This window comes from Alexandromys fortis, unplaced genomic scaffold (genome assembly GCF_014885135.2).
Source record: "Alexandromys fortis isolate MF-2015 unplaced genomic scaffold, M_Fortis_MF-2015_v1.1 scaffold_67, whole genome shotgun sequence".
Classification (NCBI taxonomy): Eukaryota; Metazoa; Chordata; class Mammalia; order Rodentia; family Cricetidae; genus Alexandromys; species Alexandromys fortis.
The window spans coordinates 333,036-347,999 of NW_026067945.1; the positions used below are offsets into that span (position 1 = coordinate 333,036).

The following is a 14,964-nucleotide window of genomic DNA, read 5'->3' on the forward strand; positions in this document are numbered from 1 at the left end:
CTCATACTTTCTGTACCCACCTACTACTGTCGGGCTATAGCTTTCAGAATAATAGACAGAAATTCACCTTTCTGTTCTCAGACCTTAGTAGCTCAGTGTAAGTTCTCCAAAAACATCTGTCTTCTGCCAGGAGTTAATAATGAACTTTTGAGAACTAACCATTGAGAATGGGGTGTAGCATGTTCACGTGATGATTAGGCATTTTGCATGGCTACAGGAAAGAAAGAAAGTTGGAAACAATGGTAAATAATTAGTTATGTGAGGGATCTGTATGACCCAAAGAAGCCATTTAAATTCGATTTCTTTAGAAAAGGAGACTCATTGAAAGGTTGGGGTAAGAAGCTAGTGTCATAAAGCCATCAGGTAAGGAATGTCGGCCTAGGAACTGCCACTTAAACGTGGGGCAGTGAGACATTGGGCCAAAAGGGATTATGTCTTCTCTTTTTGGAAACGTTCCTTCCTAAGGAAGTGAAGTCTAGACCTACCTCCAGACTGACTCACCATGTAGGATAGTGCTGTATCTTCTTGCGACGCACAAACTGCTTTGTCAGCTTTTCGAGTTGAGTAGCCATACAGAGCCAAGAATCATCTAGTGAACAGATGCGAACATGTTGCTAGAAAAATAAAATATTCTGAGAACTTGAAAACTGTTGGGTGGATCCATGAACTTCCCACCCCAGTGTGGAGAGAGTAAGCAGATAGCAGTTTACCCCTTGGTTCAGAACAGGGAGAAAGTTGAGGCTCAGGAAGTTTCCATAAATTGGTGGAAATGGGAGATAATTGAAAAATAAGGAGAGTAAATGGAGACAAAATGTGGGCAGCAGGCATCGATCATTATATAAGGAAGTGCCTCGTAGAAAAAGAACCGTGTGTGGCAAAGCAGCATCAGCAGCCAGTGGGACAGCTTGAAGTCTTCAGAATCAAGTTGGCTGCTCATCTGCAAGCAGAGGAGATGAAGCAGGAGAAGAATAGGAAAGGAAAAGGTGTCTGTACAGCAGGAAGGAGCCGGCCAGGACCAGGTGAGATTGTGATGCAAAGATTTTAGAGAGACATGACAGATGACAGGCAGGAGGCCACAGCTCAGGGTATGCATATAACAGAAGACAGCAAGCAAATGCTGGCTGAGACGGGATAGTTCAACAAATTAATATTGCTTTTCCCATAGCCAGCAAAGTTAATGGAGTATCCTCAGGAGGTGGAGGAGTGTGGAGCGGAGTTGGCAGTAGCAGCAGCCAGAGGACGCCACTGTTTGAAACTTACTCAGACTGGGACAGAGAGATCAAGAGGACAGGTGCTTCTGGGTGGAGAGTTTGTTCTATCAACGAGGGTTACATGATATCTACATGGTAAGTCTTATTTTAACATGTGCACATGTGCGGGCACACACACATCTGGAAAAGACTTCTGTGGAGAATAATCCAACTCTACTTCCATTGATGAGCTTGCCAGTTAATGGTTAATACCTGTTTTAAATAAGGTTTAAAGGATACTTTATTTTAAAGTTAAAGATTTTGTAGTATAAACACCACCATCTGTAACATTTAAAAGATGTTGACTGTATTTTTTTATCATTCGTAATCTAGTGAGTATTTGTTTGCAGTTTTCTTACAACTGTCTTTTAAAGTTGATTTAAAATTCAAGAATATTTTACACTGAATTTGAATGATGTGTAACATAGGCCTTTTAATGTACAACGTTTTTGTTTCTCCTCTGTTACACATATGCATTTACAGACAAAGCCACACTGTTGGTCTGTGGAATTTCCCATATTCTAATTACTGATTTATCTCTGTCCTGTCCTTTAACGTGTCCTTTGCATCCTGAGGAGCAATTGAACCCAGACTCAGTGTTTTTGCTTCATCAGATGGTGCTGTTCCCTGTGCATCCCATCTAGTCTCTAGCTTGCTTGTCATGTATGTACTCCCTCAGTCTCTGGCTAGCTGGCTGTGTCTGTGTATGTGTATGTGCTGACACCTGAGGGCTGTCTGCTTACTCTGTCACTGTAAAGTTCCATTTTTTGTATCTCGGTTTCAGTGTCCCAGAATAGTTTTCACTGAGTGGGAGGATGGCTACCTGGACCTGTTATTTCATTAACGTTGCTGTTGGTTATGTCCTACTTTTACCATCTTTCTACTTTCTAGCATACTTTCCCCATCAGCTCTGAGTACCATGAACTATAGCTCATATTTAAAAAAAATAAAATACGTATATATATAAATAGGTTCATAAAAATCTTTCTTTTACTCAACAGTTTTTTAGAATAGTGAACTGATGTCCTAGAACTCTTTAAAAGTGACCAGGAATTGTTGTTTCTTAGTTTAATGTCACTTAGTATTGGTGAAGTTTTGAGAACACCTTGAGACCGGTCATTGAAGTCTCCATTGGCTATAATCAGCTTTCTTGGGGACATTGTGCTGTCATGTTGTCAGAAGGAACTTCTCGGTTTATAGGTCTGGGAAGGGTAGTTTGGATCCTGTCGTTTTCATCTTCTGCTTCCCTTTGGATTTCACTTCCCAGTCAGCTTGTGTCAGTTTATGTCCTGAGAAGCACATGGCACAGCCTGGCTAGGCCTGCCCCTGTCTACCTGCTGGGCTGTGTGGAGGAAAGGTAGAAGAGGAGGACAGGGAGGGCCGTGAACTTCTCTGTAGCTTCACAGGCTGTCTCGTGCACTGTGTTACTGCCACGAAGAGACACCACTACCAAGGCAGTTCTTCTCAGAGCAGGCATTTAACTAGGGTTGCTTACACAGGCTTAATCCATTATCATCATGATGGGGAGCGTGACGGCACGCAGGCAGACACCGGGGCAGCAGCTGAGAGCTACAGCCTGATCTGTAGGCAGGGCGAACACAGTGGCCCTAGTGTGGGCTTTTTGAAACCTCAAAGCCCACCCCAGTAACACACTTCCTCCAAATCTCTCTCAAGTAGTGCCGTTCCCTGCTGACTAACATTCACATATGTGGGCTTATGGGTGCCCTTCTTATGCACACTCCACACAGACTTTGCTTTTGTTTGCCTACCTTCTTTCCACAACCTACAAGACATGGATGCGTAGTGATGGTGTTTCCCAAAGAGTAATAGTCGTTCTAGAAAATACTTAATTGTTCTATATTTTTCTCATGTTCAAATTTTAATTTTATGAGAATTGACAACATCATACATGTACACTGAGAGGGATTATCAGTGCCTCCCATGATGCCATCCAACTAAGTGGAGCGCACATTAAGAGGAGATAAATGTGTTTCATACATTTATGAGGTTCTCAGAGTACATCATTGTGTTTTAAGTATAGGACTTTTTATCCTTTTTAAGAAGTTAGTTGTGGTGGTAGGGTGCACGTGTGCATGTGGAGGCCAGAGAACTTCAGGTACCATTCCCCAGACGCGTATGCCATTTTATTTTGATATAGGGTGTGTTATTGGCTTAGGCTAGGCTGGCTGACCTGTGAGCTCCGGGAATCTACTTGCCTCTGCTTCCCCAGCCTGGGGATTGGAAGCAGGTGCCACCATGTCAGCTTTGTTCATGGGTTCTGGGGTCAAACGCAGGTCCTCACGCTTCAGTGGCAGAAACGTTACCTACTGAGTTGTCTTCCAACTTTTTGAAATTAAGTTCTTAATTTTGAAAATAATGGGTTTCATAATTTCTTACATATATGCCTTTATATTTCGTTCTAGTTCATCCCCAGCTCCCACATTCCTCTCCCATTCCTTCTGTCCCCTCTAATGGTCTCCTCCCACAAGAACCCTGCTTTCATGACAGGTGTGCTCCATGACCTTTTCCCTCTTCCCCCTCCCTTCAAATTTTTCCTCCCCATCATGTTCCCCTTCCTAGTTCTATGACCTTTACAAACATACACCCCTCACACATTTAAATCAGGTCCAATGTATGAAAGGACATGTTGGATTGCTCTGTTTAAGTCTGGCTCATGTCGCTTAACAGAATGATTTCCAGTTCCATCATTTTTCTGCAAATGTCATGATTTTATTTTCTTTTACTGCTGAATAAAATTCAACTGTGTATACGGACCACATTTTAGTTACCTAGTCATTGGTTGATGGATAGTATCTTAGGGTTACTATTGCTGTGATAAAGCACATGACCATAAGCAGCTTGGGAAGAAAGGATTTATTTTGCTTACACTTCCACATCACTGTTCATCACTGAAGAAAATCAGGGCAAGAACTCAAATAGGGCAGGAACCTGGAGCCAGAGACCATGGATGAGTGTTGCTTGTTGTCTTGCTCCTCATGGTTTGCTCGGTTTGCTTTCTTATAGCACCCAGGACTGCCATCCCTGGAGTGGCACCAACTACAGTGAGTGGGTCCTCCCACATCAACGATCAGTTAAGAAAATGTCCCACAGGCTGTTGCAAGGAGAGGCTGCTTGTTCGTCCCAGCCACCTGGATAGCTTAGCCCCAAAATAACCATACAGAAACTGTATTAATTAAATCACTGCTTGGCCCATTAGCTCTAGCTTCTTATTGGTTAAGTCTTAATTTAACCCATTTCTATTAATCTGTGTGCTTACCAGCAAAGCATGTCTATCTCTGGCAGCGGATCCATGGCACCTCCTTGACTCTACTTTCTTCCTCCCAGAATTCAGTTCTGTCTTCTCCGCCTACCTAAGTTCTGCCCTATCAACAGGCCAAGGCAGTTTCTTTATTCATTAACCAATACAAGCAACACACAGAGGGGACTCCCACATCAACGGCCCAATCTGGTGGGTCATTTTCTTAGTTGAAGTTGAGCTACTGTGAGTAGCGCAGCAGTGAACATGGTGAGCACCTGACTCATGCATGACCTCTTTCTCTCCTGTTAGCCTTCCAGAATACTTTGTCGTGCCAAGTTCATTAGCAGACCAAGACCTGAAGATCTTTTCCCATTCTTTTGTTGGAAGAAGGATGCCAGTAAGTGACTTCTGTTGGATGTTATTGATGCTAATATCCACTGTTTCTGTCCAGTTAAATGAGGATTCTGCCTGTCTCCTAGTTCTGGTGCTGGAGCCACTCTAACGGCAGCGCTCTTGTGCGAATGGCCCTCATCAAAGATGCGCTGCAGCAAAGGAAGATTGACCAGAGGTAAGGGAGGAAGGTGGTCAGTGTACTTGGTATCATAGACCTACTATTTGGAAATAGTTGGTATCACCATACATTCTATGCAGTGATTACCATTTTGCAAAGAATGAATATACTTGAAAAGTTTAAATCCCCTGGTAATTATGCTGCTGCCTATGTAATAAGTCAGATCAGGTTGAATGAGTAAGTCCAGGTTTAATCTGAGCAGAGCAAAGCAGCTCCTGGGTGACCCTTGGGAAGGCAGGGGAGGAATCAAATGGCAAATATGGCTACAAGGTCTTATGTAGCCTGTAGGCATGGTCTTGAGCAGCCCCAGGGAGGGGTTGACTTTTGGCAGGCTTTCTCAGAATCAGGGTTTGGAATGGGAGGAGTGAGACCAGAGCATAGAATGATGCCTCTAGCTGGAGATCCCTAACATCCCAACCTTTTTGGGCATATATGGACAGCCATAGGACTTCCACCTAAACAATACTAAATTCATCTTTGTTTGATAAAACACTTTCCTTTAACATACTTTCAATGTACAGCTATTTCCACTTGACATACTTTAGGATAAATCAAACCTCTTTCAATTTCATGTGTCTTGTTTAGGTCTATGAAGTCAGAATAGTTCAGAAAATGGTTTTAATGGATTTGCACAAACAAGTAACCTCCCTATCACTGGTAGGAAGCTGCTCTCAGGTGCACTCATAGCCATAGACTCATAGTTGACCTGGGTTACCACAGCTGACCACAGTTCTCGATGCTCTTGGTCCTTGCTGGCCCTGTGCTGTCCATAGGCCTGTTCTGTTCTCTCTAAACATCATCTGAAGGTCTTCTGATCTATGTTCCTTTCTACACGAGGTCACTGAAGGTCATGGCTTTAGTAACCAACACATTAATACTGTCTCTAGCTGACGCCTTCCATGTGGACATCTTCAAGGCCCTTTAAACTATATATCTAAAGCCAAACTCCAGGCTATGACCACCATGCCTCCCAGCCTGATGCTTTCCTCCTCCTTTCCTTTCTCCGCCTGTAGCCCTTTATGATTTTGACACTTCTCTTTCCAGAATCTTATAAACCCACATATTGCCTAGCTGCAGCCTTAGTGTGTTATCAGTGCTGTCATTTTCTCTTTCCGTGCCGCATTTCATGGGCTCTAGCCACCTGTAAATTCCTGAGTCTTTTCACTGTCCTTCACTGTCCTGACAGACATTTCACAGGCTCTTCCCTCCTGGGTCACCTTCTTCATGCTCCTTCTGAATACTCTGTACCCCACCAACTTGGCTCTCATCATCAGTGAGTTCTGAGGCCTCACTCTTAGGCATTCTCTGGGTTTTCTTTGGTTTTCCATTTGATTTATGTAATGGCTGTTCAATTACTGCCTGTCTTCCTCGCTAAGCCCCTTAGGGTGACACCATCATGTGGTTAGCTCAGGAAGTATAAAATACTTTAGAATGAATATGGTCTGTATTGAAACGGATGAGCAGATTCTAAAGGATTTTGTGTTCTCTAGGATTTGCAATGCGATAACTAAAAGTCACCCACAAAGAAGTGACGTTTACAAGTCAGATCTGGATAAGACCTTGCCCAGTATCCAAGAAATACAAGCAGCATTTGTAAAACTAAAGCAACTCTGCGTAAATGGTAACGACATTTTATTTTGTGCATGTATATAATGAACGGGAATAAAGAATTACGTGGGAACTATCAGGAAAAATGATGTTCATTAAAGACATGTAGGTACATCTAAGGAGAGACCCAACCTCTAGAAAATGAAGTTTAAACCGCTTTTGGTTTGGGGGAGGAAAAAACCAAATCTGCGAAATGTCCCCCAAGTCGTGAAAGATACTGACTACCTTAAAGAAGCATTTCTTGCACACAGAGATTCCTGAGAGTTCGGTGCGTAAGCTTGGGCTAGTGGCTCAGCTGGGCATGTGTCGCCTGTGTAACCCGGAGTTTTAATTTAAGGAGACTAGGTGGTCACATTGCTCTGGGCAGGATGTCCTAGGAAAGCATCTTTGGAGTAGAGTGGGCTCTCGGAGGGCAGGGCATGCATGATGAGTTGGCATTGTTGGTGTAGGAGAGCTTAGCAAGAGTGGGGCCTTGAATGGTTGTGTCCACCCTGGGCAGGGCAGTGTTTGACTCCAGGGCTGTATACACACAGAGCTGACACTGGCAGCTGTGAAGGTGCAGAGAAGTGGTTAGGGATGGGACCTGAAGCAGCAATGCTGTAGAGTGGGCCTTAGTCTAGGCATCGCTTTCTGGGGAGCCAGGAGTCACCAGCTCTCAGGACACAGTGTTAACTGTACTTGCCAGGATTTCCTTGAAAAGGCCAGAAAGTAGAAGACAGGACCTAGGGAGGGCTTTCTTTTGTTTCCTTCTAGAACTGTAACGTGTCATCTTAGTGCAGCGGCCCATACCTATGACCCCAGCATTTGAGAGAGTGAAACAAGAGGACCCAGAGTTGGAGTCCAGTCTGGGCTTTGTGGCAAGACACTGTTTTAAAAACAAACAACAATCAGAATGTGTCTCCTAAGGGTTTATTGAAGTGAAAATGTGTGCTGCTTCCTCAGAGCTAATTATTGAATATGCACTGGATATCACTTAACTCTTAGATTGGTTATGTGAAACCAACTTAAAGAGTTTAATGACATTGTGTGTGTGTTACAGAGCCCTTTGAAGAAACTGAAGAGAAATGGTTGTCGTCACTGGAAAATACTCGGTGGTTAGAATATGTCAGGTTTGTTTAACTTTTCATTTTGAAATAATTATGAGCTCCCATGAAGTAAAAGATAGTACAGAGAGCCCTGTGCCCCTCACCTAGCATTCCTCAGGGTAACTTCTTGTCGAACTGGAGCACAACGTACAAACCAGAAAGTAAACACTGCTATGATCTGTAGATGTCATTAGTACCTATTCCAGGTCACCTTCTCCCATCTTCCCTAACCCATGACTCTGACATGTGCTACTCCATCTTCACTCTATAGTTTGGTTTCCTGAACATTATGTAAACCAACCTCTTTTTTTTAAAAAATTATGATTTATTTATTTTTATTTTATATGCATTGATGTTTTGCCTGCATGTCTGTGCGAGGGTGTCGGATCCCCTGGAACTGGAACTGTAGACAGTTGTGAGCTTTCTTGTGGGTGCTGGGAATTGAACCCAGGTCCTCTGGAAGAGCTGCCACTGCTCTTAACCGCTGAGCCATCTCTCCAGTCCAAGCCTCTTTTTTAAATATAGGGTTGATGAATTTCATTGATACTATTCCCTAAAGAATCATTCCTGTTAATACCAGAGAAGATCGCAAAGGTTGAAAGTATATGTATATATGGTAGATGATGGGTTTTGCGTGATTGTAAACCCTTAAGATTTATTTATGCAGGTGGGCAGGATGTAGGATGTCTCCGCAGGCAAAGGCTTGTACATGGTGGATAGTTCATATTAACAGTGTTTTCCCTCTTTCTTTTCAGGGCTTTTCTTCAACACTCAGCAGAACTTGTATACATACTAGAAAGCCAGCGTCTCTCTGTAGTCCTGCAAGGTAATTAAAATAATTCCTGAGAATACCAATACCACTGTGGCTGTTTATGCTAATGTAACCAGTGTCCATCTTAGCTGTGCCTACCCCCCCCCCCCCCCCCCCCCCCCCCCCCCCCCCCCCCCCCCCGCAGCGCTGCTGAACCAGCAGGCACACTGTAGAGTGTGGCTATCCAGTCGCACTGGCACAGACTTGCTGGAGAACAGAAAGGCAGACTCTCCCACTTAGTAAATACTTTGTCTTTCCTAGGAGGTGGGTTTGGCCCTGACTGGACTGATTCTTGGCACTAGTTTGGCCAAGGCATCCTCTCTAATCTATTAAATTTGCTATTAAAATTACTATTTTTCTAATTCAGACAAATTAATAAGTGTAAATGCTTACTGATTCATACTAAATTGTGAACATAAAAAATAATTTGAGATCAAAAATTCAGATGAAATAGCCAATAATTTTCTCCTTTATAAAATTAATTAAATGTTTTCATTGATTTTCCACCCCTACTATAGTCTCCCCTCCCTCCTCTTTCACAGTGAGTATTCTCATCTTATTGGGCTTGAGTCCCAGTTTCCCCACACAAAAAGGCTTTAGAAGTATGGAGCCTGTTTCACTGACACTTCTAAAGTGTGATTTTAAACCATTTGTTGATGCACATTGACTATACTGATAACTTAGCACATAGAAAGCTTAGGTTTTCTGTTTGTGATTTTGGTCACACATATGCAATGTCACCCAAGTGGAGGTCCGAGGACAACCCCAGGTGCTGGCCCTTACCTTTTACCTTAGACAGTGCTCCTCTTGTTCATAGCTGTGTAAGAGGCGAGCTGGCCTGCAGACTTCTGGGCTCTCCTGGCTCTGACTGTCTCCCAGCAGGGGTGCTGGGGATTACAGATGCTTGTACTACTTTATAGGCTTTTACAGGTTCCAGTGACCCAAACGCACATCATCAGGTCTATAAAGCAAGATCTTTGCCCACTGAGTCATCGCCCCAGTTCCCCAGTCAAGTGTTGGAAATTTTTCATCACCCCAGTTGGGTATTTTTTTGGTGGAGAGGCAGGGATGGGGACAGGCAGTTGAGTCAGGGTCTGACAGTGCAGTCTTGGTTGGCTTGCTTGGAACTTGCTCCGTAGACCAGGCTAGTCTTGAACTCGCAGAGATCTGCCTGTGTCCTAGCACCAACTCACTAGGCTATTTTTTGTCTCTGTAGATAGGCCTTTTCTAGATAGTTCATATAATTGGAATCACACAGTAAGTTAGTTATTTGTCTATGGCTTCTTTCATTTACCCTAGCATTTATGATGTTCATGAGTGTGTGTCATATGTATTTTTAAAAATGTATCTGATTGTTTGTAAATCAGTTCATCTATTTACCTGTTGATGGACACTAGGTTGCTTCCGTATGGGGACTGTCACTGAGTCTGTGGCTGTGAACACTCACACATATGTGTTTTGGAAGACATGGTTTTAGGTTGCTAGGTTATGTTGAATACCCATGTCCATCTTGTAAGGATCCGCTAAACTATGCTCTGGAATGGCTGTGTTACTGGACTTGGGGATCACAATTTGTGCCCCAAATCAGGTCCAGCCACTCGTCCTCAACGAGCCAATAAAGAGTCAAATTAAAAGTGGAAAGCAGGAAAAGAAGGACAAAGACATCCAGTAACCGCTCAAGTCCATCTGACTGGGTCCTAACATGAGATCAAAATCAAATAGAGGGCCAAGGATGCGTACATCTAAGCAGTCCTGCTCAAGGTGTGGTCCCACCCAACACTGACCCATTACTGCCTGGGCTTCAGTCTCATTCTGTATGGTGTCTGACAAGTGGTAGAACAGTGTGAAGTCTCTTCCTAGGAAACAAGCTCACCCTCTGATAGCACCTTTCTTCTCCCAGCTTAGGATTCCTGGGGAAATTCCCATGTCCTTGGGGCCCATTGTTCCAACAGTCTGACAGTCAGAGAGACACACATATCTCCTTAGACTGTCTTCATTTCTGCCAGACTAGTTACTTCTGGACCACATTTTCTCTCTCTGCATGGATGAGGATGCTGATTCATCTCCATCCTCCCCAGCACCACTGTCTATCTTACTCAGGCGCAGGTGAAGTGGTAGTAGTTCATTGTGCTTTTCCTTTACATTTCTCTAATGCGTTTCCTCTTTCTGTTGAGTTCTAAGCCTTCTGTATGTGTTCTTGATGCAAGCCCCTTTAATCCTACATGGTTTGTATTTTCTCTTACTGTGTCCTGTCTGTCCTTCCTTTTGTATTTTGAAATACTAATTTAAAAATTTTGAAGTATAACTTATCTATTTTTATGGATCATGTTTTTATATCCTATTCAAGAACTATTTGCCCAACTCAAGGTCATAGGGACATTTCCCTTTGTTTTGTTTTATAAAACTTCTATAGTTTTAGCTCTTAAAATTTAGGTCTTTGATCTATTTTGAATGAATTTGTGGGGGGGGGGAGAGAAGGTAAGAGTTTGAGAGAGAAAGATACATTAGATAAATAGATGATAGATAGAGAGATAGATGACAGCGAAATAGAGAAGGTAAGAAGTTTTGTATGTGGATATTAAGTAGCCCCAGCATCATTTGTTGAAAAGACTTTCATTTGTCCATTAAATTGCCTTGGTGCTTTCATGAAAAATCACTCGTAAATGCCAAAAGTTTATTTTTCTATTTTATTTCTTTGAGTTTATGTCAGTTCTTCATGCTACTACCACAGTATCTTGAGTGCTGCAGTTCTTCAGTACGCTCTAAAATTGAGACATTAACTGTACATCTTGGCCTTTGAGATTGTTCTGGCTATTCTGGGTTATTTATATTTCTGTGTAATTTCTAGGGTTCAAAGAAAAAGGACTACTGGAATGTTATATGAGCATGTTGACTCCATAGATCAGTTTAGGGAGAATACCATCTGTGTGGAATTGACCAAACTGTGGAGTGAATGTCTCCCCACTTATTCTGGTCTTCCTTCATTTGTCAGCAGTGGTTCTAGACTTTACAAGGTTTACACTGATTCTTAAATCTCTTGAGTACATTTAAGGTATTTTTAGGTGTTTCTATGGTTACAGTGTTTCCTTAACTTCTTTCCAGGTTTATTGCATACTTGTTATATTCTGAGTTCTTGTGATCTTACTCATTTATTCTAGTGGTTATTTTCTGGATTTCTTAAAAATATTTTTCTTTTATGTGTATGATGTGTGTATGTGCGTGTCCATGTGTGTTCATGTGTGTGGAGGCCAGAGGTAAATGTTAGATGTCATTTTCAATCACCCTCCACCTTATCTTTTCACATAGTGTCTTGAGCTCATGGATTTGGCTGGACTGGTTAGCCAGTGAGCTCCAGGGATCCACCTCTTTCTACCTACCCAGCACTGGGCTTATAGGTAACCACTCCCCTTTTTATGTGGGTGCTGAGGACTCAGGACCTCGTGCTTTCTTCGTGGCAAACATTTACCAGTTGAGCCGTCTGTCCTTCATCCTTGATCTTTAATATGCAGGAGTTATATTGTTGCCAACTGACGCCTTTTAGTTCTTTTTTATTTATTTATTTTTTATTTGAGACAGGGTTTCTCTGTGTATCTCTGGCTGTCCTGGAACTCACTCTGTAGACCAGGCTAACCTCAAACTCACAGAGATCTGCCTGCCTCTGCCTCCCCGAGTGCTGGGATTAAAGACATGCTCTTTTATTTCTTTTTTTTTCTAATTATTTTGACTTAACGCCTCTAGTATGATGTGCTGTAGAAGTATTGAGAGCAGACATCCTTGTTTTATTCCTAGTTTTAGGGGGAAGCATTCAGTTTTTTACCATTAAGGATGATATTAGTTGTAGGGGTTTGGGAGATGTTTCTGGTAAGGTTTATTTTAACCCCTAGTTCATTAAGAGTTTTTATTAGGAATAAATGTTGAAGTATGTCAGATGCTTGTTTGCTTCTAGATAATATTTTTATTGACTTTTGTTTTATTAATATGCTATTGTTACTTTGTCATGTGCTAAAACAATCCTGCATTCCATAGAATAATTCCTAGAGTTTCATAGTAATTTGTTACATTAATATTTTATTCATGACTATTGCATCTATAATTGCAAAGTCTGACAGTTTTCTCATCATTTTGCCTGGCTTTGATATCAAGGTAATTCTAGACTCATTGAAAAGGACAATGGTTGGGTGGCAAGATGCACAACTGTGATACTAGCGCTTGGGACACAGAGATAGGAGGTCCATTGCCACCCTTGGCTTCACTGCAAGTTCGAGGCCAGTATGGGTTACATTGAGACCTTGTCTCAAAAGGCAAAAATCTGAAAAAAAAAATGGCTGTAAGGGTAGGAAGAAAATGCTTGCCACCTTTTCATTCCATCCTTCACTTCTGAGTCATTGCCATGTACAGTAATTTTGTCTTTGAAATACTGTGTTTATTTAATATCCTTGACAAAACAACAGTAGACTGTATTCTAGAAAGATGTTGTACACAGACTATTGAGATGTAGGAAATGTAAGCAAAGAACTACATCTGCCAACAGTGACATGTGAAAGTCCATCTATAGTCAGTGCTGTGTCCTGCAATGAATTAGGATAAAACACTGTACTTGTTTGCCTCATTGATGACCTGCTTTAATACTTCTTTTGGTTCATATAGGTCTCCAATTAAGAACAGAATATGAATTATATAAAAAATTATATGCTGGACTCCACTAAAATTCTCTTACATAGACTACCTTGAAGGCAATTTAAGTATATACTGTTGAATTACCTAATTTATAGTCATGATTTCTCTTGGTCATCATTTTCTTTCCATTTTATTGACAGAGGAGGAGGGAAGAGACTTGAGTTGTCTGGTAGCTTCCCTTGTTCAAGTGATGATGGATCCGTATTTCAGGACAATTACTGGATTTCAGAGCCTGATACAGAAGGAGTGGGTCATGGTAGGATACCAGTTCCTAGACAGATGCAACCACTTGAAGAGGTCAGAGAAAGAGGTAATCAGTATTTCCGCCTTACGAGACTTTCCTTTTAAAGTGTGTGTTGTGGTGGTGGTGTTGGGGGAGGAATGCATAGTGCCTGCCGTGGGAGGTTAGAGGACAACTTTCAGAGGTCAGTTCTCTTCCATCATGAGATATTGGAATCAAACATAGGACTTCGTGTTCATGTGGTAAGTGCGTTTACCCTCCGAGCCACTTCACAGGCCCCAAATTCGCACCTTTCAAATATGCATGAGATAAAATTTTGCCATTGTGAAAATGGTAAGGACCTTTTTCTTTAGTTTTTCAATATTGATTTAAGACATCCTAGCTTTGTTAGTTAAAGGCTAATAGATTGGAATCCAAATTGATGTAAAAGGTGACAATAGAGGCAGAGATGATGCTTGAACCCCTGACCTCTAGCATCTGAGAGAATAGAGCCAGAGCAGCTCCCTCCAAGCTGTTTGCTGTGGGCTGTCCTGAAGTTTATCTTCTTATCTCTGGGCCTTAAACATATAAGTTGGGTGTTTGGTTTCCAAGCAACACAGCCCAGTTGTCATAAAATCAAACCTAATTTTTCTGCACCATAGTGAGTATTGCAACTGTAGGAACACCATGGTCAGGCAACAACCTGACCTGCCGTGCTCGGTCCTAATGTCGGAGCACAAGAAACTGGGGAACAGGCAACATGAGCCTCCAAGCCTAAGTCCACAGTAAGTGATCTAGTGCTGATGAGGTGGATGGCAGAGGCTTCTAAAGAATGGTTATGAGAGAGTGGAACCACAGAGATGATTGAACACCAGATGTACTAACGAGAAACTAACAGCTGAATGTAATTAAAAGGCAATTCAGGAGACGAGAGAGGAACTCAAGTGTCTCAAAAATTCACACTGAATTCTAGGAAACGGAACAATAAACTGAATAAACTTAGCAGCTTCCCAATAGATTGCGGCAAGTGAAGACAGGTTATCAGGCTATATAATATATATATATATATATATATATCAGGATAATAGGTAGATGAATTAGACAGTAGTGAAATACAGTATTTGGGAGATATAATTTCAAAAAAACAATTGAAGAGTCGTGGACATTGAAGAATAAAAAGAGGTACAAGCCAGAGACTATTGAATAAAATAATGGCTGAAAGTTTCCCAAATTTTGGGAGATGGACATCCAGATACAGGAATTTTTAGAACCTCAAGCACTTTTGACTGAAAAAAGATCTCCAGAGCCAGGCGGTGGTGGCGCACGCCTTTAATCCTAGCACTCTGGAGGCAGAGGCAGGCGGATCTCTGTGAGTTCGAGACCAGCCTGGTCTACAAGAGCTAGTTCCAGGACAGGCTCCAAAACCACAGAGAAACCCTGTCTCGAAAAACCAAAAAAAGATATTTAATAAAATTTTGATTTT

General features: G+C 42.0%; 1 protein-coding gene across 3 annotated transcripts in view; it reads left to right on the forward strand.

Moving 5' to 3' along the window:
* The window catches only part of Mtmr10 (myotubularin related protein 10), a 55,051-nt gene that overhangs the window by 25,583 nt on the left and 14,504 nt on the right, over positions 1-14,964 (forward strand). For all 3 annotated transcript variants that reach the window (XM_050149121.1, XM_050149122.1, XM_050149123.1), the window contains 7 exons: positions 1,166-1,346; positions 4,819-4,906; positions 4,989-5,077; positions 6,571-6,701; positions 7,728-7,797; positions 8,529-8,599; positions 13,402-13,571. In XM_050149121.1, the coding sequence (XP_050005078.1) occupies positions 1,166-1,346; positions 4,819-4,906; positions 4,989-5,077; positions 6,571-6,701; positions 7,728-7,797; positions 8,529-8,599; positions 13,402-13,571 (800 nt within the window). The remainder of the gene's footprint in view (positions 1-1,165; positions 1,347-4,818; positions 4,907-4,988; positions 5,078-6,570; positions 6,702-7,727; positions 7,798-8,528; positions 8,600-13,401; positions 13,572-14,964) is intronic.